General features: G+C 38.5%; 2 protein-coding genes across 5 annotated transcripts in view; one reads left to right on the forward strand and one right to left on the reverse strand.

Moving 5' to 3' along the window:
- Positions 1 to 4920, reverse strand: part of C2CD3 (C2 domain containing 3 centriole elongation regulator) — a 149271-nt gene extending 144351 nt beyond the window's left edge. For 2 of the 3 annotated variants that reach the window (XM_054440932.2, XM_054440933.2), the window contains exons 1-2: positions 4636 to 4920; positions 2241 to 2510 (exon numbers count right to left, since the gene is read on the reverse strand). In XM_054440932.2, the coding sequence (XP_054296907.2) occupies positions 2241 to 2510; positions 4636 to 4690 (325 nt within the window). In that variant the 5' untranslated portion in view covers positions 4691 to 4920. Of the gene's footprint in view, positions 1 to 2240; positions 2511 to 4635 lie in introns of those variants that run through there. The other variant, XM_063672079.1, reaches the window with a different exon arrangement.
- A 92-nt stretch (positions 4921 to 5012) lies between these two features.
- The window catches only part of PPME1 (protein phosphatase methylesterase 1), an 80541-nt gene continuing 60959 nt past the window's right edge, over positions 5013 to 24594 (forward strand). The window contains exon 1 of one of the 2 annotated variants that reach the window (XM_054440941.2): positions 5013 to 5419. In XM_054440941.2, the coding sequence (XP_054296916.1) occupies positions 5319 to 5419 (101 nt within the window). In that variant the 5' untranslated portion in view covers positions 5013 to 5318. The remainder of the gene's footprint in view (positions 5420 to 24594) is intronic. The other variant, XM_054440940.2, reaches the window with a different exon arrangement.

The raw sequence follows: 24594 nt of genomic DNA on the forward strand, positions 1-24594 counted from the left end.
ATTGAGACCATCCTGGCTAACATGGTGAAACCCCATCTCTACTAAAAATACAAAAAATTAGTCGGGTGTGGTGGCGGGCACCTGTAGTCCCAGCTACTCAGGAGGCTGAGGCAGGAGAATGGTGTGAACCTGGGAGGTGGGAGGCGGAGCTTGCAGTGAGCCAAGATTGCACCACTGCACTCCAGCCTGGGCAATAGAGTGAGACTCTGTCTTAAAAAAAAAACAAAAAACCATGTCACGTCTACAGTTGGACTGTCACTTATAAGGTTCACCTCATGTGTCTCCTATTGAAACTCTACCTTTTCCATGGCCTTCTTTCTTAACTAGAATTACAAAATTTGGGTGCTGGCACATTTGATGTTTTAACTCTTTCAATTTACTGGTGGGAAAATTAAGGCCCAAGAAGATGAAATGGCTTGCTCAAAGTCAAACAGCAAGAGCATAGAGTAGAAGCAGGATTCTGGCTTCTTAATAACATAAGATTAGCCCTTATTAACTTCCTAGACTATCCATATGATATTACTATATGTATCAAGTAATCAGACATTTAATTATATACTGTCTGGCATTGCTCACTACTGTTTCATGTATGTCAGTTTTGTTTTCAACTAATCTTTAAGTTCCTTTTGGGCAGGGAATACATCTTAAATCTCTGTACACACTGCCTGAGTCTTAATATTTTTATAAGACTTGTACCTACAATGTGTCAGCTACTAGACCGATCAATTTACAAACATTTTTTTCATTTAGTATTCACAATAATTCCTGACAGATAAGTGCTATTTTTCCCAACTAACTAATAGGAAACTGGGGCCCTGAGATGCTAAGGAACCTCTCAGCATCACCTAACAATCTAGTCCTGAAGCCAGAGTTCAAACTCTGGACTGTTTATACTTCAACCCGTTCAACCGGGTTGCTTCTTTGTGCAAATACCCAGAAAATGGAAGGGCAACTATATGATCCCATTTTACAGATGGGGAAACAGGAATCAGAAATGGGAAGAGACTTTCCCAAAATCATGTAGTTGGTAACACCAATGTAAATGTTTGGATGCCAAGTCCAATGCACCAGTATACCATAAGATGTTCAGATAAATGTCTGACCTGTTGATTACCATGTTAATAAATACCTTCTCTCTTATTGAATTTCTAATCCTCCTCATTTGTTATATTATATAAAAATACTACCTGAGGATTTAATTTGTAAGTTTACAGTACCAAGATTATTTATATCTTTTAATCACACTTACTGCTTTTAACCTACTATTAATAACTAAACTTTTTTGTGAAGTTAGAGTTCGGTATCATTCTGATTAATTTTTTTGGATTTTTTGTAAACCCCACTGTGCCTAAAACAATGTCTAGTATGTGCTAAACAAATTTTTTGAATGACTGAATTACAGCATTTGTTCTTTACATGTTGATGTTTCAAAAATTTTTTCTTGAGAGAATGTAAGTTACTCAAGGACAAGTTAATCTTTAACTCACCCCTGGCTCTCCAATATTCTGAGCCCAACCATGTTTACATGATAAATGCTCGAATTTTATTGACTTGAACTGAATTGACTCGATAAATAACCCCATCATCCAAAATGTATTTATGTGAAAGCTTGACCTGAATAAAGAAATAACATAGTACACTCAGAATACTTTCCTTGTACAAAAATGAAGACATCTTGGCTTCTGGTTCCCTACAGAGGGATGCTTTCCATTTCTGAACATCTGTAATACTAACTCACTAAACCATTCATTTGGCATTTAGTATGTATTATCTTGTACTATTGGTAAATTTTACATCTATATCCTCTTTCCTTGAGTATAATGTAAACCCCAGAGTTGAGACTACAGTTATTACCTAAAAAAGCATGGTGTAGTGAAAAGAGCATGAGTTTTGGTGACAGACAGAAGTGGGTTCAAATCCTAATTCAGCCATTTATCAACTTTGTGACCTTAGAAAGTATTCATTTCATCTCTCCAAACTTGTTTAATTGTCTATAAAACAGAGAAAATACCTATCTTTCAGGGTTATTGTAAGGATTAGAAGTAATACATTTCAAAACTGCTGGCACACCGTAACACTCAATAAATTTACAAAGAAAAATCTCTCCTATAAAAACTCTTTGACTCTTCAATAATTAAGAATGCCCATATATGCTAGGTACACAACAACACTTATTGCTGACAATATAACCACATGCTTTGTATTATGTCTGCAGGTGCAATGATAAAACAATAACATACCTGTTAGATAAGAGGTAAACTGTTTTGGACCACAACGAATAGCGTAACGTGTAGTTGTTCTCACAGCTTTTGGTTCAGTCTGCAATGCATCCCTGGGATAAAAGAGGGTTCCATCTGATGTTTCTCCCCACCATCTCACTCGGACAAGTACACAAGTGGGAGGCTTTGCAATCTTCCATATGACTCTATTAACAGTAAGTTTTAGAAAGCAGCGTAGCTGGCCTTCAACCAGAGGTGGCAGGCTTGTAGATGGAGAAATGTCACTCAAACCTGTAGAGGAATCCAAGAAAACTGAGTCAAAATTTAGACTAAATACAGAAAACATATAATATGCTTTCTGAATGAAAACAAACAGAACACTTTAGTCTTAAGTTCAGCAATTTATCACCATTTAGAAAGAAGGTTTATCTTACCCATTATTCTAATACATGAGAAGTAACTATCAAATCAGACCACCAAATAATCTATCTGGTCATGTAAGCCACTCTGATAACTAATTAGTATTTAGGGTTTGATTTGATTTACTCTAAGTTAAGAACATACCAACAAAGACATACTAATATTAACTTTTCTTTAATTGAGTTACTATTTGAAAAATACAAGTATCAGAAGTAGTTGAAATTTTTCTAAGTATGGTTGAAATTTTTCTAAGTACAGTTGTTTTAATTATTGCAACATCTATGGTTTTTAAGATACGTAATCTTTATCTAACTCTCTTTTAAAAAAATCACTAACGAGAAAACAGCAACAACTCCCTTCACTCACAAACGATTTAGACTATTATCATACAACTCAGCATTTCAATGAAGAACGTCTTACATTGTCTGTAACTTTTCTTTCCTGCCAAGATCACACAGTCAGCGAGGACACAGACTATCTAATCTTCAGATTCTGCCACTATTTTTAACACAGTGCTGGGTTCATGTATTTATTGGCTTTAGTATTTATTGGATTTCATAAAGACATTAAAGTGTAAACAAAGCAATTAATCATGACTTTCTAAAAAATTTTCCTTTAGTGATCCTGATTGTCTTTCATTCATAGTACCTTTTCAGGAAAACTTAAAGGAGATTTAAGAAACCATTCCTATATTATGTACACCTTTTTTTTCCTTTGACTTTTCTTTGAGGAGTGGTTATGCCTCAAAGAAGAAAATATATGGAATGTATCAGATCAGGACGAGTTATTTGGACTTCTAATGCAAACACCCCTCTGCCCTCTATAGTGGAGAAAAGACCCACCATAATCCTTATGGATAGTTTCAACATAAAAATTATACAGTTGTGTATACATTTCTACATACGGAAATGGTATAGCAAAAAGTATATTCTGTTCTATGCTATGTTATATTATTTCTACTTTGACTTTCCACTTATCAACCAAACATGCTTAACTGTTTTGACACAGGGAGCACTAGTATGCTTCAGTCTCAGATCCTCCTATCTTTCCTGGCAGGAAAGTCAGTATCTCAAAACTGCCTTAGTAATCTTTAAACAGCTTGGATAAGAGTAATTCCCAGATTGTAGCTTCAGTCCTCAACCCAATGGCCTAATGTCCTATCACTGTTCCCAATACTTCTTTTCTCACTAAACTGCCTACAATGCAAAAAGGCAGGGTCACCCACTGTCCTTCTTCCCTTCGAGGCAGTCTTGTAGAGATTCAATGTCAAGTTTCCTGATCTGCCCTGGGTTCCTAGGTTGACTGTTCTCACTGCAGCTAACATCCCCTACTCGGTAAGCTTGTGTCTCCTTGAGCTGCTAACCTGATGAGGACTCTCTGCTGCACACTCTTTCACGATCTCAGGTCCTTCAGGAGATCCTCATGCCCTTACCCCCACTCCAATCCTATCACACCTGTCATTCCCCACTCTTCCCGGCTCTATACTCTACAATTATTTTTCCCAACTCCTGCTCATAGCCAGCACTTCATGCTTCATTCATTCAATTAACATTTACCGAGTCCTGCTTTGTACTAATCCTTGGTCATTCAGTAATGTATAAAACGTGATTCTTGCCCACAATCACACAAGAAATGATATAATCCCTTTGCCAATTTATGTTTCTTCCTGTCCCTGTGGACCTCTGAAGCTACACAGACATACATTTCACTTCGTTATCAAAACCAATCCCATCATTGTTTGTTCTTCTCCTCTACAGTCATCCTACCGGTAACCTTCATCTCATTAATCGCCACTCTGTGGCCCCTACCCCAGCCCCTAATTCCTTTCCATTCTCTGCAGGGCCAATTGCCCTTCCTTTTAACCTTCTGGTTCCCTGGCTATTTCCCTTCTTACGTCCCTTTTCTTGTTTATCCAGCGGGGGTGCGGGGTCTCCCTAAAATTCCTTACACCTGCTCTCCTATTAGGCTTTCCTCAATCTTTGATCGCTCAGGTTACCTCTTTTTTTGCGCCCACGGCTACCCCCAGACCCTTGGCCTTTTCGTTGTTTCATGATGAGCCCGAGCTCTTCTTCACCAGCTCAACTCCGTCTCCAGCACCTAAGCAGTATCCTCCCGCCATCCCTCACCACGGCGCCTGCGTTCCCCGGCAACCGGCGCCGCTGGGCAGCCTGGGAGGCAGGAAAAAGCGACTCTTCCTCTAACAGTCTCCGGAAAACGGTGCGAAGAGAAGGCGCCAAGACGCCTTCCTGTCAATAGACTACAATACCCAGGACGCTTTGCTACAATACCTCTGCGGGGTTGGCTGGGGGCCCCTCCAGCTGCGCAAGCGCATAGGGATACGCCCGTTGAGGACTCCATTGCCCAGGGTGCATTGCCCTGAAGAGCGCTCCTCCTTCCGGTGAAAGTCGTCTGATTCCCAGACGGGAGTCTGCGGAGTTCGCATACTCTGCTACCCAGCTTCCTTTGTGTGAGGGCTGTTGCGCACTTCCGGTGGAAGCGGTGAAGCGAGTGGGTGGAGTTTGCGGAGCCGGTGGGCGGTAGGCGGTGCTACGGGTAGCTGGGTGCTGTCCAAAGGCGACAGGGCGTCGTTAGGGGAGCGAGTCGTGACCGGTTGGGCCACACTCAACGTGGGACGAAGCTTCGCCTACTGTTTGACTACGTGCGTGCCGCCTCCCCTCGATGTCGGCCCTCGAAAAGAGCATGCACCTCGGCCGCCTTCCCTCTCGCCCACCTCTACCCGGCAGCGGGGGCAGTCAGAGCGGAGCCAAGATGCGAATGGGGTACGTGACCCATACCCCTTCTCCCTATGGGCCAGGCCCCAGCCGTTGGAGAATGGTATCTCTGGGCGTTCAGAGAGGCACGGGAAAGGAGTCTACCGATAGGAGAAAATGTTGACGGCGGCCTGGAGATATTTAGATGGAGTAGAAGGCAGATTGGGGGACTAGGGGAGGCGCCAAGTCAATAGAAATTGGAGGAAAAATAAATAAAATAAAATAAAAATAAAATAAAATAAAAATAAAAATAAAAATTGAAGGGAAAGGGGAATGAGGCAAAGGTTGGGGAAGCTGAGAGACTAACATAAGGGATCTGAGAATCACCTCCACAGTAAAGGAGGCTTAGAAAAGGGAGTAGAACGGTGGCAAAGGTGGAGGAGAATCGGCCAGGGAAGGTGGAGGGAAGTGGGGAATGACTGAGAGAAAAGTTGAGGGGAATTGGGCCAACAACTAAGGAAAGGTTTGGGAGGAGTAGATATTATCAGAGTTCTAATATCTACACTGTGAGAACTAGATACTAGAAAAGCTGAGGGGGGTAGAAAACACTCGAGACAGGGCTGGAGAAGGAAAGAGGAGAACTAGGAAGCAGACGATTCTAGAGAATTCCCAGAGGTGTAAAGACAGATTCAGCGAATGAGAGGTGAGATTAGGTCTCTTAAGGGAGAATGAGAAAGTTTGGGGAGTAGGCCTAAGGTAAGGTGGAGAACATAGCCACGAAGATTGTTAAGGGTAATAGGAATGTGCTGAGAAGCTGGACAGGATAAGGGAGAGAGAAGAAGGAGAGGACTGAAGAATTTACAAAGTGACCATAGGCTCTAAAGATTGAGAGATGGCTATAAATACGGTTTGGTGAATGGAAGTGCTGCAGTTGTAAGGTCTGGGAAGCTTAGAGGAAGATTTGGGCAATCAGTTTTTGCTGGGCTAGTAGATCTGAGGGAAGCGAAGTACTGGCCTAAGACTTTGAATTAGTGAAGCATTGGGAGTTGGGGAAATAGTTTGCTGGAAAGGAAGGAGAGCCATGTAGAAGAGATAGGTTTTGGAATTTTAGATCATTAAATGGCTTGTGCCAGGTTAGGGGATACTTGGGCCGAGGAGAAAGGATGAGGTGAACATGGGAGAAGTAATTGCTGGAAAGTGGAGAGAATTGAATAGGCATTTGGTTTTGAGGGGTTATTTGTAGTTTCAGACAGGATTCTGGGAATTAGTGACTGTAAAGAGAAAAGCAGTAGGAAAGATACTTAGGTATGAGGACTCAAGAGTATATTTGGGATTCTAGAGATGAATTGGTAGATATTCTTTGAAAAAGGACTACAGAAAGAGAAACCTTAGGTTCTGAAGAAGTAATATGTGTAAAAACTTACAAAAAGGAGGCGAGAGTAGGAGATGCAGTGCTGTGACAATAAGTCCTAGGGATGAAAAGAAAGGAGAATCCTATAAAACAGTGGGGTAAAGGAATGGGAAAAATGGGTGGAAAAACCAGGGAAGGAAGCTAAGAATTGAGTGGAGACCTGCTATGATACGCAGTAGAAAAATGAGAAAACTTTAGCAGGAGGAGATAGAGAGATGGACGCGCAATAGAGGTACAAGGCTACATAGAAGGTAAAGTGAAGATTGTTTTGGCTTTGGAAGACAGAAAAGTTGGACTATAACATGAATAAAGAGAATTTGGAAACTGACCCATAACATTATTTGGGAAAATTAACCTGGAGTTTAATATTAATGTAACATTAATTGTTGTTAAATATCTTAGTTGCTGCCTTTCTTAAACTAAAATTTGATTTTTCAGTATACCAACCCCCTTCTACACAAATACATAAGAAAATCAGATTTTTAATAATTTTACATTCCTTAGATAAGCTTAATTAGAGCTCAGCTTCTCATTTTGGCGAAACAAGTTCTCTGAAGATTGAAGAACTGGGTGAAGATACTGAGAGAAAATAAAAGGAAAATCTGCTGATTAGAAGATTGTATAATTGTTAGTAATTTATCGTTTTTATTTTTTGTTACTTTTCATTTTATTTTTTTTTTAGAGACAGAGTCTCACTCTGTTGCCCAGGCTAGAGTGCAGTGGCACAATCTCGGCTCACTGCAACTTCCACTTCCGGGGCTCAAGTGATTCTTGTGCCTCAGCCTCCCAAGTAGCTGGGATTACAGGCATGCACCACCATGCCCGGCTAATTTTTGTATTTTTAGTAGAGAGGGGATTTCGCCATGTTGGCCAGGCTGGTCTTGAGCTCCTAGCCTCAAGTGATCTGCCCCACTTGGCTTCCCAAAGTACTGGGATTATAGGAGTGAGCTACCGTGCCTGGACAACTTACCTTTTTAAATAGATGCTTTGGTCTTCTTGGTTTAGTTAACTGCTTATCCTGGAAAAGAAAGTTCTTTAGAAAGGCCTTTATGATAGTATTGTGAAGAGAAGAGCATATATTGGTGAATAATTGTGTGGTCCTCAAATGGCTTATTTTCCTGTATTTTTCTTTTCTACTTTATTGGTACATAAGCAGGCTTCATCTAAGTCTCATGGTAGTAATAATATAGATTCTCTTTTTCCTTAGAATCATAAAGCTGAGAGAAAGCATAGACATGGTCTCATTTCACCACTTCATCATGTAGTTGAGGAACCCAATATTCAGAGAGTTCTGTATTCTATAAGGGAATATATTAATAAATGAGGAAACTGAGACTCAGATATTCCTAAGGTACCCTAGAAGCTTAGCGGTAGGGCCGTTAAGGACTAGGACTTGGGTCTCTTGACCTTGAGACCCATTGTGTATTTTGGAGTCATAGTTGTCATCTGGGAATACTTAATTTGAGTTGTGTATCTTACTCATTTGCATATAATCTAGGATTCAGTCTTTTTCTTCAGTCGTAATTTATGAAGTCTCACACCAATTTCAAAGCATTCTTTATGTCTCCTTATGCTTACTTGCTTTTTTCTTAACTTCCATTCTTCCACTCTGTCTATCTGTTACTCACAAGTTAGTCCTGTTCTCTTGATAGTCTCTTGTGTGGCTTACTCTCTCAAATATTTTTCATGATCTCTTGCCTTCAATTTCACTAAACATTATTTAGGCACGTTTGCATATTCAGGGTGCATATTCTGAGTTGGTGATTTTTCGTGAGTTTCCATAATTCAGTTTTTCAGATTAGATTTAGTAATTCCAAAGTATTGTTGGATAATTTAATAGTAGCAATTTTTAAAGTAAGTACTGTGTGCCAGACATTGTAATGGTAGCTTTATGTTATTTAATGTGTCCACAGACCTGCATGGTGAATATTTTCCTGCATTGTGGGTAAAGACATTCAGACTCAGATTAACAGTAACCCAACTAGTATGTAGCAGGATTCAATCTAAGTTTAGTCTCTAGAATCCATTCACTTTTCAGTACACTAATATTTTCTCTTGGGTAAGGCCTGAAATCCTGGTGTCACTCTTCCTTTTAATAGATGCCAATGGATGTTGCCAAAAACATAGTGGTTTTGAACTTCTTTATTAAAGCTTTTAGAGCTACTCTGACTAAAGTAGATTTGAGATCCCTATTTGCTTTGCACCTCTGGTGTGCTTGAGAGAAGTATCTTTTGAAAGTCACTGCTTTTGTATGTACTATTACTATTAGAGGAACTATAAAATATTAAAGCCATTCATTATTCAACATGTTTTTGGTTTATCAGTAGTTGTACTTTTCGCCAGGTGTGGTGGCTCATGCCTGTAATCCCAGCACTTTGGGAGGCCGAGGCGGGTGGATCACCTGAGGTCGGGAGTTCAAGACCAGCCTGACCAACATAGAGAAACACTGTCTCTACTAAAAATACAAAATTAGCTGGCGTGGTGGCACATGCCTGTAATCCCAGCTACTCGGGAGGCTGAGGCAGGAGAATCACTTGAACCCGGGAGGCGGAGGTTGTGGTGAGCCGAGATCGCGCCATTGCACTCCAGCCAGGGCAACAAGAGCGAAACTCCATCTCAAAAAAAAAAAAAAAAAGTTCTACTTTTCTATTATTATCTCTTAAATTCCTTTTTTTTTTTCTTTTGCAAGAGATAGGGTCTTGCTGTGTTGCCCAGGCTGAAGTACAGTGGCTTTTCACAGGCATAATCTTAGTGCATTACAGCCTCAAACTCCTGGGCTCAAGCAGTCATCCCACTTCATCCTTTTGAGTAGGTAGGACTGAGGATGCATGCTAGCATGCCCAGCTCTGTAGTGATTTAACTGACATGTGTATAGTGTTCCCTTTTTATATTCTATGGGGTAAACTAGGGCAGGAGTTAATATTTTCTTTTAATAAATGAGAAGACTGAAATGTTCATTGACTTGCCTAAGATCACAGAATCATTACGTGGCAGGAACAACATTCAAACCCAGGACTTCGTATTTTTAGTCCATTGTTCTTTTTATAGCTTGCATTGAAGGGTTTGGTATTTGAAGTGACATAGATCTAAGTTTGAAGCCCAACTTAGGTATTTACATTGGTCGAGTCATTTAACTTCTCATAGTCTATTTTCTTATCTCTGAAATGAGAATACTTCTGCTTACCTTAGAGTGCTGTGAGAATAAGATAATACATAAAAAGCACTTATAGTTCCTGAAACTGACACATAAGCTCTTAAGGAATGATAGCTAGTAGATAATTATACATTGAGAACTGTGAAGAAGGTTCATAGTTTATGTGGAAGCTCTCCTTTCAGTTTCTTATGTTATCAGCTTTTTTGTCCCCACAAGCTGTATGTTTATTCGTATCTGGTTAGATAGTCTTTCATCCATCTTCTTAAATTTATTGTGGATATCAGGCCTCTTAGGAAGGCTTTAATGAGCTATGTCACACAGATGGGGAAATAAAGGGCAAAGTGAAGTGATTTGCTCAAGGTCACAAATTGAGTTACTAAAATAATCAAATCCCAGTATTTCTGGTTTTTTTTTATTTTTTCATTAGATTTTTTAAAAATTAAGTTATAATTTATATGCCATAGAATTCATTCTTTTAAATGTACAATTCAGTGATTTTTAGTATATTCACTCGGTTGTACAATTATCACCACTAATTGCAGAACATTTTCATCCTCCCATAAACTCCTTACTCATTAGCATCTTCCCTTCCTCCCAGCATGTATTGCTTCTGGATCTTGAGTCACAGAAAGGCTTTTCCTTTTTTCAGGTTATAAAGGAATCATTTATATTTTTTCCTGGTACCTGTGTAGTGTCCTTTTTTTTGAGACAGAGTCTTGCTCTGTCACCGAGGCTGGACGGAGTGCAGTGGTGTGATCTCGGCCCACTACAACCTCCGCTTCCCGGGTTCAGGCGATTCTTCTGCTTCAGCCTCCCAAGTAGCTGGGATTACAGGCATGCCTCACCACACCCAGCTAATTTTTGTATTTTTAGTAGAGATGGGGTTTCATTATGTTGGCCAGGCTGGTCTTGAACTCCTGGCCTCAGGTAATCCACCCACCTCAGCCTCCCAAAGTGCTGGGATTACAGGCATGAGCCAATTTTTTTTTTAATCCATTTGAAGTTTATCTTGATATGCAAAATTAGGAAAAGAAGACATTTTATTTTTATCTAAAGGCTATCTAGTTGTTTTCATCATTTATTAAATTTTTTAGTCCTTTACCCATTATGTAAATTTCACTACAATAAAGAAATAGTCCTGGCCAGGCTCAGTGGTCCATGCCTGTAATCCCAGCACTTTGGGAGGCCAAGGCGTGTGGACAACTTGAGCTTTGGAGTTGGAGACCAGCCTGGACAACATGGTGAAACCTCTTCTCTACAAAAATCACAAAAATTTAGCTGGGTGTGGTGGTGTGTGCCTGTAGTCCCAGCTACTCTGGAGGATCATTTGAGTCCAGGAAGCAAAGGTTGCAGTGAGCCAAGATCATGCCCCTGCACTCTAGCCTGGGACACAGAGTGAGACTTTGTCTCAAAAAAAAAAAAAAAAAAAAAAAAAAAAAAGTCTTCTTTCTCACTGATTAAAATGACACGTTTGTCATATGCCAAATTTCTATATAGATCCGGGTCTGTGGAGTTTCTTTTATGTGCCACTACTGTACTTTTAATTAGAGGCTTTATTAATATGTTTTGATGGGTAGTAGAGGTTGTTTCCCCCTCATTCATTTTTAGGATTTTCGTGGTTCCTCTTGTTTTTTTCTCACAAATAAACTTTCTAATCCCATAGACTAGTGCCAGAAAAAAATCCTGATAGTATTTTTATTGGGATTACATTAAATACAAACATTAATTTAGAATAAACATTTTTATGATGTTGAATGTTCCTTGAAGAAATATGGTATCTTTCAATTTGTATGAATCCCTTTTGAAGGAAACATATTTCAGATTCCAAGTATTGACCTAAATTATATTCAATCTAATATTACTTAAATTCAATAGTACTCTTAAATAATTGTGAAACTCAATAGATTTACTATTTAAATACAATTAAATCTACAAAAATCCCCAAACTCACATTAGCAACATTATATTGATGTGAAACAATCTAATTTGCTGTTATCAGTTTACTGTAGTTTAAACTACAAGGACATTTGTTATCGATAGGATGTTCCAGGGTTCATTCAGTTGCTAAACAATTTCATTCAGGACCCAGGCTTTTTGCATCCTTTTTTTTGCCATCCTTAGAATGGTTGTCACCTTATGGTTGCAGGATGGCTACTGCCACTCTACTTCTATCTTATCTTTACAAATAAAAAGAAACGGGGGCCAAAGTCCTTTCCTAGCTAAGCTTGTCTTTTAATTTTTTCCCAGAAATGCAAGCACCCCAACAGATTTTTTTCCCTTAAGTCTTATTGTCCAGAACTGTTCACATATCCATCCTAAAACCAGTCACTGGCAGTAGGGAATGGGATTAACTATGACTGGTTTAGACCAGTTTTGATTCATTCCCTTGGACTGGAGGAGAGACAACAAGAGATCTCCACTAGCTGCTTAAACAAAAGTATTACAATTCTGTTAGGGAAGAGAGAGTGGGAAGTGGGCAGGTAATGTCTGGAATGGAGAATAAACAGCATCTGGCCCAAATCCTGAGGTTAACAAGTAGAGAAGTCTAATCTTCTGATTTCAACTTCGCTACTGTTTTCATTGCAGTGTAAGTATAGGAAGTAATAATCCCACCCCCAACTCCCCTGCCCCTTATTGCCAGATTTGAGCCCCTTGACATTCAGTTCAGAACTTCTGAGTGAAAGTCCATTTTTCCATTGTTGCTTATTGCCAGCAAATATATTTCTTCTTAGTATCTCCAAAATTGGGTAATTTGCTCTTTTGTTTTATTTTAAACCTAATGAGCCTTCCTTGTTATGCTACTTGATGTCAGATTTCAGAAAATATCTCTAGTTGTTTGGGAAAGACTGTTTCCTTCAAACTACAAAATAGTTTTTTTTTTTTTTTAAGAGAAGAAACTTTTAATTAATAGTTCTATTAAGGGGGTGGCCACACTTAGATATTCTTCAAATACAACATTGATTACAAGTTTCAGGTATATTCTACCAATACATTTTGAAGATTGAATAAGAGATTATATTGAAAATTCCAATCATTTCAAACCACACCGGAAGACTGAAGTTGTTTACTTACCAGTCCTTTTCCTATATGCTTCTATATGTGTTTTTGGCCATGGACTTTTTCCACGTTTAAGTAGAGATCCTTTCTCTGCCACTAACAAGTTGTATGACTCTGGTCAGTTATTTTTCTCTTCCTGAGCCTCATTATCATGGAAAGAAAGAACACTTTGGCACCTGACGTACTTGTTTAAATCCAAGCTCCCCAGCCTGGGCAACATAGCAAAAACTTGTCTCTACTAAAACAAAACAAAACAACCAGGCATGGTGGTGCACACCTGTTAGTCCCAGCTACTTGAGAGACTGAGATGGGAGAATCACTTGAGCCTGGGAGTTTGAGGTTGCTGTGTGCTGTGATCGTGCCACTGCATTCCAGTCTGGGAGACAGAATGAGACCCTATCTCTAAAAATAGTAATTATAAAATAAAAAGTCAAATCCAAGCTCCGGTGCTACCAAAAATGGCTCTGGGAAAGTTATTTAGTATTTCTGAGTCATCTTAAAATGAGAATACTTTAATGGTACTGTTCAAAACCATGCTTGGTAGGTAATGAACACCTAGTTGTTTCCTTTCATAAAGTAAGATTTGAGTTAGATGATCTCTAACAGCATGATTCATGATGTAGTTTTTAGAATCCTGAAGTCTGCTGCTTAATGGCATGCCTTGGAGTAAGGAACACTTCAGACCTACCACAACCCTCAGCCAGCCATCTGGTTGCTTTCTTTTCATTCTCTTCAAAGTACCGCTAATAAGGACATTTTAAAAACAGTGGTGCCTTGATTTAAATAGCTGGCTGCAATTAAACTTCAGTATTTAGCCTCCACTACCAGACTCCTAGACTTTGACAGAATTTGTGACAACAGTGATTAAGACTGCTACTGTGCCCATTCATGACTCATCAATAACTCTCTTAACAGACTTAAGCAGCCTAGATGTTGATGTATTATTCCTATTTAGATTTGAGACATTCATGTAAAAACATACAACTTACATTTCTCGTTTCTTGTTCTTTAGGCAAGGAAGGTTTTTCCTCCTTCACTTTCTCCCCTTTCTCTCCTTTCTCCTGGCTTTCCTTAGGATTTGATCATATAATTTTGTTGGTTTTGGTCATTATCTCCTAGTAGGCATATCACATTGTAGACAAGCAGAACATTCTCTATTCTCCTTAGTCCTCTGAATTGTAATTATTGGTCAACTGTGTATTCCTCAAAACTGTTGAGGTTCATAAGGGTAGGAATTGTGTCTGAATTTTGCTGGTGCCTAGAATGCTGTCTACTTTAGTGCTAACTGAACGAGAAACCCAAATCCTGGCCTATTTAACCCCATTCTATAAGAACAACGTTATTTCCCCACCAGTTCCCTTAAGATGGTATAACCAGGGCTATACTCCCTTTCTCCTAAAAGCGGTTATACTTCATAGAATAATAGAATCTCTATTTCAATACCAGCTTTTAGGTAAAATGTATTGTGTTTACAATATGTTACTTTGAGATTTAAAATAATTATGTGGTTGAAACTCTTGTAGTAGGTCTTGTAATAGGTCTTGTAATAGGCTTGTAATAAGTCTCATGATATGTACAGATTCAGGCTTGTTACTTTTATTTTATCAAAATTTGACAATTTATGTCTTCCTCTTTGATTCCCCAAACCTGAAAGCAAGTCCATTATTATAAGACAGCAAATGTCAATTAGCAGTTATTTTCACACTAGCCTTATTTTATAGTATTCAGTTTTTCTGCCCTTGCCCAATTTATCACTTATTCTCTAAGAGTGAAGACTGTTTTCCAAGCACCTTCACCAAGTTTAGGGACCAGAGCAAGCGGTCCACCATTAAAGGCTAGTGTTAAAAGCGCTCCAAAGTCATGTCCTAAGCAGTGTTAATTTCCTAAGTGTTTCTTGCACTTAACAATTGCCAAGTTTATTTTGTTGGCAATGCCTTCCATTTTCTTCACTTTTTCAACTCCTACCCATCTTTAAAACTCATGAAGCACTTTCAGACTACTTTAGTTCATTCATTTGCTCTTTCTTCTCTGAGCACCTATAACAATTTTGGCATCTCCACTCATCAATTGTTTGCATTGGTATTGTACTTTTTCACTGTTACTGTGTCAAACTTATCAAAGATAATTTTGTGCAGATTTTTGTGTTTCCTCAATAACATTTAGAACTCCTGTAGTGCAAGGACCTCTGTTTCTTTGTGCTTTCTACTGTAACACAGTTAAATGTTTTTGTAAAATTTAATTTAATGGACACGTAGCACTCATTCATTTAAAATAAAGTTCTGAAGCTTTTTCTGATCAGTCCAGCTTGCACTGATTTTTCTATTTTCTGTCCTTTGGGGGCACCTGTCGTTTTACCAGGAATCAGCAAACGTTTTCTATTAAAAGCCAGATAGTATTTTAGGCTTTGTGGGCCATGTTAGTCTCTGTTGCAGCTACTCAGCTCTGCTGTTGCAGAGTGAAAGTAGCCACAGACAATATGTAACTGAATGTGTCTGTGTTCTAACAACACTTTATGGACACTGAAATTTGAATTCCACATAATTTCCACATATCATTAGTCTCTCTCCTCCCCCTGCCCTCCACCTTTTAAAAATGTAAAGATCATTCTCTGATCCTGGGCCATGCAAAAATAGGTGGTGGGCTGGATTTCCCATAGGCTGTGGTTTGCCAACCCAGTATCAATACTGTTAGTTCTATACTTCTACTGTCTTGTAGTAGAAAGAAGGTAGGTTTTAAAATCAACAAACTAGGATTCTCTTCCTGGCTTTACTACTTACTGCTTAACTGGTACAAACTTGACTTTATTTTTTTTTAAATGTAGATAATAATGCTAGCCTCATAGAATTTTTGAGGAGAAAATGAGATGATATATGTGTAGAAATATTATTTAAATTGGAGAACTGTCTAATGGAAACTTACTGTATTTCCTCAATTCTAAGATACATTTCTTTTGTACATTTAAATTGATAATGTCTTTTTTTTTGAGACAGAGTTCTCACTCTGTCACCCAGGCTGGAGTGCAGTGGCACGATCTCGGTTCACTGCAACCTCCGCCTCACAGGTCCAAGCAACCCTTCTGCCTCAGCCACCCGAGTAGCTGGGTTTACAGGCGTGTGCCACCATGCCTGGCTAATTTTTGTATTTTTGGTAGAGACAGGGTTTCACCATGTTGGTCAGGCTGGTCTCAAACTCCTGACCTCAAGGGATCTGCCCACCTTGGCCTCCTAAAGCATTGGGAGATAGTGTCTTAACAATGCTGTTGGTCAGATAACAATTCTAACATGGTTCTCATTGCCTGAACATAAGTGAACACCAAAACCAGAATCAAAATTTACAAAACGTATAGGTGTTGAGAACTTCTTAGAGATAAAACTGGAGTGCTCTTTTAACCACTAGGAACTGAATGCTTGTGAGGAGGCGTGGGTGTTCAATCGGGTGGGTTGAGCAACATTCCTAAAGTGAGAGTCAAAAGTAAGGCTGAGGCCAGGCACCACGGTTCATGTCTGTAATCCCAACACTTTGGGAGGCTGAGGTGGGAGGATTGCTTGAGCTCAGGAGTTCAAGACCAACCTGGGCAACGTAGCTAGACCTTGTCTCTACCAAAAAAAAAAAAAAAAAAAGTACGGGCTGGTGCAGTGGCTCACACTTGTAATCCCAGCACTTTTGGAGTTCAAGGTGGGAGGATTGCTTGAGCCCAGGAAGTTGAGACCAGCCTGGGCAACATAGTGAGACCACATCTCTACAAAAAGTTAAAAAATTAGCCAGGCATGGTAGCATGTACCTATAGTCCCAGCCACTGGAGAGGCTGAGGTGGGAGGATCAGTTGAGCCCAGGAGGTTGAGATTGCAGTGAGCAATGATCGTGACACTGTACTCCAGCCTGGATGACAGAGGGAGACCCTGTCTCAAAACAAAACAACAACAAAAAAAGTAAGATAGCTCTAAATAATTGTAAAGCTGGCATATGAACTGGTGTTTAGTTATATGAAACATTCCATCACCAATGTTCTTGTGAGGTACAGAAAACTATATTGGTCCGAGTGATTCAAAAGTGAGTGGGACTCCAACTATGAAGAAATGGTCAGGAATACCTTAAGTATTTTATTCTGCTTTCATTTATATATATTGTATATAGTCTCCATAAGTAATATATAATGGATCTATGTAAGTATAAAAGAGCTATTTCTTCTGTAGAAAAATAGAATGAATTCTTTTTTATATAAAAAATGTAAAATGAATTCTAAGTGATAAAGTATTGTGTCATACTTGATAGTTCTTTTTCTTAGTTTTTCATCTTACAAATTTTTTTCTTAGCTTTTCATTTTACAAATTGATGGTGTCTTGTACATACTGTATTTCGTCTATTCTAGCAACAAGATTGTGATCTACTTGTTTAGTTTTCTTAATTGTAAACTCCTTTTGTATGTTGTTTACTTGTCCTAAGGCAGTTAGCATGTAGGAGCTCAATAAACATTTGTTGAGTGAATGAATGACACTCAGATGCAATGGAAACATGACATTTTCCCAATAGCAATAGTTTAGAATTGTCCATCCTGAATTTAATAGAGAAGTAAATGGGAGGGAGGAGCCATAGACTTAGAGTGAAATTTTAAAAATATGATTATTGAAAGCTTGCAAAAATGAACTCGTGCCCTATTAATATTCTTTTGTGATTCCATATTTATATCTCTCTGTCTTTATTCTTTTAAGAAATATATCTTAGGTGGTTGTGAGGATTAAATTTGTATAATGCTTATAAAGTGCCTAGTACATATACATGTCTAGCTTGTTTCATTTAATCCTTTTCATTCCTTTAATTAAACAGCTTTTCCTTAAGCATAAGAACCATTGTTCATTATATATAAAAACCACTTTTAATTGAGTTTTTCTGTGTTAATTAACTGAACTATATTATTAGCTGGGTTTCATAAAAAATAACATTTTAGCATGTTGTGGATAAGTAGGCTTGGGAGTGGAGCTACCCATAGAATTTACCAATATTTTATAACACTGTTGGGCTAAATGTGTCTTGGTATTCCCACCATCAACTCATTTTTAAGTTGGAAAATCTCTATACTAACATTTTTTCACTGATTATTGGGAATTCTAATCTTTTGTGGTTAATTAGAGTATTTGTACTTTTGTCTCTTTCCTAACCAGATTGATGTTTAGTAAGGGTGGTACTTTAAATTTTTATAGCATTTGATTTAACAAAATCTTCACGCCAGATATCATCCTTGTGAATCCTTTTCCCATCTGATTATATTAACATGTGTTCCACAAGAAAGACTGGATGTGCCATTTATGAGCTCTCATGGATTATTTCATAGCCGTAGTGTACAGTGACTGTTTACCTATTTCCCCCCTGCATGAGCTCTTTGAAGGCAAGGACTAAATTTTAATCAATGGGAACTTCTAGTCTGCTTATTTCCCTAGTGCCTAGGAAGTATGTCAGGGCCTGCCATGCAGGACATACTCAAATGTCTCTTCAATTGAATTGAGATTAAATTAGCTGCTTATATAAGCAAATTGTGACTAGAAAGAAGCTCTGAAATGATTGCCCTAATTATATTTACTGTTTGCTTATGAAGTATGTCTTTTTTTTTTTTTTTTGAGACAGAGTCTCATGCTGTCACCCAGGCTGGAGTGCAGTGGTGCAATCTCAGCTCACTGCAACCTCCGCCTCCCGGGTTCAAGCGATTGTCCTGCCTCAGCCTCCTGAGTAGTTGGGATTACAGGCACATGTCACCACAATTGGCTAATTTTTGTATTTTTAGTAGAGATGGGGTTTCACCATGTTGGTCAGGCTGGTCTCGAACTCCTGACCTCGTGATCCACCCACGTTGGCCTCCCAAAGTGCTGGGATTACAGGTGTGAGCCACCACGCCTGGTCTGAAGTATGTCTTTTATTCTAGATCATCATGACATTCAGATGAGTCTGGGGAGGGGATCGTATGGCTGTTGGTCTCAAATATACTTCATTAGAGGCTTCTATATGAACCTCATTGGTTTTTAAACTTCAAACCTGCTTGTTTTCTTCCTGTTTTGGCAGAATAGTAGCTTACATAAATGCTGATTATTGGGTAATGCCACACACGTTGATTTTGAAGGTAAGCAACTGCATTAGCCTTTGCAAAACATCAGAAAGCCTATATTCTGTCTGTTCTCTTGCTTTCATTAACGGTGTTTCAGTGGCTTTTTTTTTGTTTGAGGCCAGATCATTTTAGAAAAGTTGTCATTATATCCTCTTTTTTTTTTTTTTTTTTTTTTAAACTTTTCGAGTTGTAGAAAAAGAAGTTAATAATTATGTTGTTTTCCTGTTGGGTGAAAGGTGGAAATAAAATTTAGAAAATTTATTTTCTTATTTAGGCAAAGTACAATTCTTTATTATCAAAGGTATAAGATTACACCTGTTCTCCCTGTGCTACAGCAGTCTGTGTTTATCCATGCACTTTAAGCAAAGTATATTTTTATGTGGTCTGACTCAGCAGGTTGGAAGTTCCTATGGCTTAAGTATCTTATCTGAAGATGGTTTTAAATGAGGTAAGATTTCATTTATTTGCTTGAAAGCACGTCATATATTGGGCTGTAAGTGTCCTGTTCTGCTTAATGCAAGACATTTTGTGAAATGCTTCTGTTTCCATTTTTGGATTCCATGATGCTCAACACAGAAAAGTAATAGTAATGGGAGCTAGGATTTTCAAGCACATGGTAAATCAGTATTTAATAAATTAGAACTCTTTAAGAAGGCCTTCTGTATTCTCTCTCTGTGAATGGCATCAGGAAAACTTGAGAGTTTTCCTTGATTCTTCTTTCTCACTTCACTCTTCAGCTCCCTCCGATCATGATCATAACAGTTCTAAACCTTCACTTTGTTCTTAGTCTACATGGTGCTCAACCTTGCTACAAGGTTCTTCTGCCAATCATTACTATCCCTACAGCAGGAACCAGTCCTCTTCCCAGGGATTTTCAGGGTGTTCATTGCCAGCATTGATGATTTCAAGAATGGGGAACTTAATATTATTTTGAGGATAGTATTGAAAACTAGTAAGGAAATAACCCTGAGAGTCAGATTCTAGCTCAGCTACTTCCCATGGTCTTAGACAAGTTATTTAAACTCCATTGGCCTTAGTTTTCTTGTTTGGAAAATGGGGATAATAATAGCTACCCCAGAGGCTTGGTGTAGAAGTTAATTCCTGTGTTTGTCTCCATTGTCTCCTCAAACTTCACTAAGTTATAGTAATTTGGAAAAGGAATAAAGCTAGAGGACAAAGAAGAGTAGGGATATAAGATGCTAACAAAATTTAGGAAGATAGCAAGTTGATAAATATTTAGAAGAGAAAACTGAAAACTACTTGTAGAAAGAGAATGAAAGTGCAAGCTAATCCATATCACTATCCTGTAAAGGCTCAAGAATTCCAGGTACTAGGTGCCTGTGAAAGGGGGCTTAGAGTTTTCTTCTAAGAGTTTTCTAGTTTTGGCTCATACATGCAAGTCTGTGATCCATTTTGAGTTAATTTTTATATATGATATGAGGAATGAGTCCAACTTCATTCTTTTGCATGTGGATATCCAGTTATCCCAGTATGATTTAATTGAAAAGGTTTCTTTTCCTATTCAATTATCTTGGCACCCTTGTCAAAAGTCAATTGACCATAAATGTATGTGTGTGTTTTTGAACCCTCAATTCTATATCATTGACTTATATATCGATCAGTATACTGGTACTACACTGTCTTTTGATAATTACTGTAGCTTTTTGTAGTAAGTTTCGAAATCAGGAAGTATAATGTTTCCAACTTTGTTCTTTTTTAAAAAACTTATTTTGGGTCCCTTGAATTTCCATATGAATTTTAGGGTGAGTTTGTCAACTTCTGCAAAGAAGCCAGGTGTAATTTTGATAGGCATTGCTTTGAATCTGTAGGTCAATTTGAGAAGTATTGCCAACTTAATAATACTCAGTGTTCCAATCCATGAACACTGGATGTCTTTCTTTTTATTTATGTCTTTTTTAATTTCTTCAACAGTATTACATAGTTTTCAGTGTTTAAATCTTGCATTTATTTGGCTATATTTATTCCTGCATATTTTATTCTTATCAGTGGTATTGTAAATAGAATTGTCCTCTTGATTTTATTTTTGGATTGTTAATTGCAAATTACAGAAATACAATTGATTTTTATATATTGCTCTTATTTTCTGAAACCCTACTGAAATTGTTCCTGTGGTTTTTTAGTGGATTCCTTAGGATTTTGCCCTACACATTTTAACATGTATAGGTAATATAAAAGTCCAAGTTTAATCAATATCTCTGCTGTTCTTCTGAAATAATACAATGACTTTAGCAACCTGTGGCAGGTGGAATAACAACATCCCCAGGATGCTGAGGTCTGAATCCCTGGAACCTGTGAATGTGTTATTTTACATGGCAGAGAGGAATTAAGGTTGCAAATGGAATTAAGGTTGCTAATCAGCTGACCTTAAAATAAAGAGAATATCATGGATTATTTGGGTAAGCCCAGTGTAATCACTGGTGTCTTTTAAAGAGAAGGAAACAGAAGAGTAAGTCAGAGCCTGAGAGATTTGAAGATGCTGTGTTGCTTGCCGGCTTTAAAGTGGAGGAAGAACCTGTAAGCCAAGAAATACAGGCTGCCTCCAGAAGCTGGAAATGGTATTTAGACCTCTCAGTCTGGGCACTAGACTAACTCATTGCTACTATTCTGGTTATTGCTTATAGGCCTTTGTAGTAGACATATCTAGAATCATGAGTTCATATTGATATTTCTTTCTTTTTCTTTTTTTTTTTTGAGATGGAGTCTCGCTCTCACCCAGGCTGGAGTGAAAGTGGCACTATCTTGGCTCACTGCAACCTCCGCCTCCGGGTTTCAAGCAATTCTCTGCCTCAGCCTTCTGAGTAGCTGGGATTACAGGCGCCTGCCACCACACCCGGCTAATTTGTGTATTTTTAGTAAAGATGGGGTTTCACCATCTTGGCCAGACTGATCTTGAACTCCTGACCTCATGATCTACCTGCCTTGGCCTCCCAAAGTGCTGGGATTACAGGGGTGAGCCACTGCGCCCAACCCATACTGATATTTCGAAAGGAAGGACAAAAGGAATCAAGAGTTCACCCTGACATTTTCATTTCAAAATTAAGATTATAGGGTTTTTTACTCTTTTGATTTTTATATAATTATCTCTTCTCTTACAACGAAAGTCTTGGTTCCTAATGACATTAACCTAACTACCTATTTGCTTTATCCGAATATGTATGTATATGGTGTTCAAAATAACAAACTGTGCTACCATTAAAAATAACCAACAATGTGATTACTGAATACTGTTTAAAATTTATTTTCAGTTCTTTTTTTTCCTTAAAGTATATTTATCCCACTAGAGATGTGCAGTCAAATAATTGTTTTTAAAGTCACTTGGAATAATTCTTAATACATCATTAAGGTAATTTGTTCTCTTTTATGTTAATTGTGGTAATTGATTTGTACAAAGTGTTTAACATGCTTATAAAACAAAAATTATTTACATGACTACAATGTTGAAGTATAAAACAATATATATTCAGAAAAGTATAGCTTTTTTTGCGTGTAATGTCCTACAAGTAACTATTTTCATTAGTCTTTGCTTTTATCAATGCACTTCAAAATATGTAAACATATATTTATATTTCCCCCTTATATAAAGATAACATTGGCCAGGCGCAGTGGCTCACACCTATAATTCCAACACTTTGGTAGGCCAAAGCAGGCAGATCACTTGAGCTCAGGAGTTTGAGACCAGCCTGGGCAATGTGGTGAGACCCTGTTTCTATTTAAAATTTAAAAATATAATAAATAAATAAAATAACATACATATGGTTCTGCATATTGTGTTACTTATTTATTTATTTATTGAGACAAGGTCTGACTCTGTCACCCAGGCTGATGTGCAGTGGCATGATCATGGCTCACTGCAGCCTTGACTCCCTGAGCTCAAGCTATTCTTCCACCTCAGCCTCCTTAATAGTTGGGACTGCAGGTGTGCACCACTGTGGCCCCTAATTTTTGTATTTTTCATAGAGACAGTGTTTCGCCATGTTACCCAGGCTGGTCTCAAACCCCTAAGCTTAAGCAATCTACCCACCTCGGCCTCCCTAAGTGCCGGGATTGCAGGCATGAGCCACTTCACCTGGCTTGCACCTGGCTTGCCTATTGGTTTTTTAAATTTAAGATATTCTGATCACTTCTTATTAGTACACAGAAATCTTTTCCATTATTTTCCCTGCAGTTGCATAGTATTCTGTTGTGTGGACATAACCCAGTGTATTCAGCCAGTCTCCTGTTGATGTCCATTGGGTTTTTTTCGTCCTTTTCTCTTTCAAATAGTGCTGAAATGAGCAAATTTGCTTATATGTCATTTAGTATTTTGGGGGTTAGGGCCACTTTAAAGATAATTGTCTTTAATGTTCTACAGTTTTACCATAATGTATTACTTCTCTTTAAATCTTGTGATTCACTGGGCTTCATGAATCTGTAGTTTGATGTTTCCTCAGTTCTGAAAACTTCAGCCACAGGCTAAACATTCCTAATCTGAAAATCTGCACTGCTCCACAATCTGAAACTTTTTGAGTGCTGACATGACACAAGTCAAAACAGAGCAAGAAATGATGTCAGTTTATAAAATGAGAGACAGACTTTCAAGACAAAAACCATTGTTAATGAAGCAGATGACTGGAAAAAAAATTTTTAGAAAGCCACCTAGCAGCATGCATTCTCATCCCTAGAGGACCCACCTTCTGGTCCCTTGATAGGGTTAGAATGTTTGTCCCCTCCAAATCTTATGTTGAAATGTAATCACCAGTGCTGGAGGTAGGGCCCAGTGGAAAGTATTGGATCATGGGGGCAGATCCCTTATGAATGGCTTAGTGCTATCCCCTTGGTAATGAGTGGGTTCTGGTTCTGAGTTCAGTCGAGATCGGGTTGTTTAAAAGAGAGTGGCGCACATCCCTGCTATTGGCTTCCACTCTTGCCATGTGATGTGGCTGCTCCAGCTTTACCTTCCACCATGATTGTAAGCTTCTGAAGCCCTCACCAGAAACAGATACTGGTAGCATGCTTCTTGTACAGCCTGCAGAACTCCAAGCCAAAATAAACCTGTTTTCTTTATCAATTACCCAGCCTCAAGTATTTCTTTATAGCAATACAAGAATGGACAACACAGAAAATTGATACTGAAGAGTAGGACGTTGCTATAAAGATAACTGAAAATGTGGAAGCAGTTTCGGAACTGGATAACGGGCAGAGGTTGGAAGAGTTTGGAGGACTCAGAAGAAGACAGGAAGATGAGGAAAAGTTCGGAACTTCTTAAAGACTTGGTTAAATAATTTTGACCAAAATGCTGATAGAAATGTGGACAGTGAAAGCCAGGCTAATGAGGTCTCAGACAGAAATGAGGAGTTTATGGGGAACTGGAGTAAAAGTCACCATGTTATGCCCTAGCAAAGAGTTTGCCTGCATTGTGTTGTTCATGCCATAGGAACCTGTAGAAAGTTGAACTTGAGAGTGATCAAGAGTATCTGGCAGAAGAAATTTCTAAGCAGCAAAGCATTCAAGAGGTGACCTGGCTGTTT

This window comes from Pongo pygmaeus, chromosome 9 (genome assembly GCF_028885625.2).
Source record: "Pongo pygmaeus isolate AG05252 chromosome 9, NHGRI_mPonPyg2-v2.0_pri, whole genome shotgun sequence".
In the NCBI taxonomy this organism is placed as follows: Eukaryota; Metazoa; Chordata; class Mammalia; order Primates; family Hominidae; genus Pongo; species Pongo pygmaeus.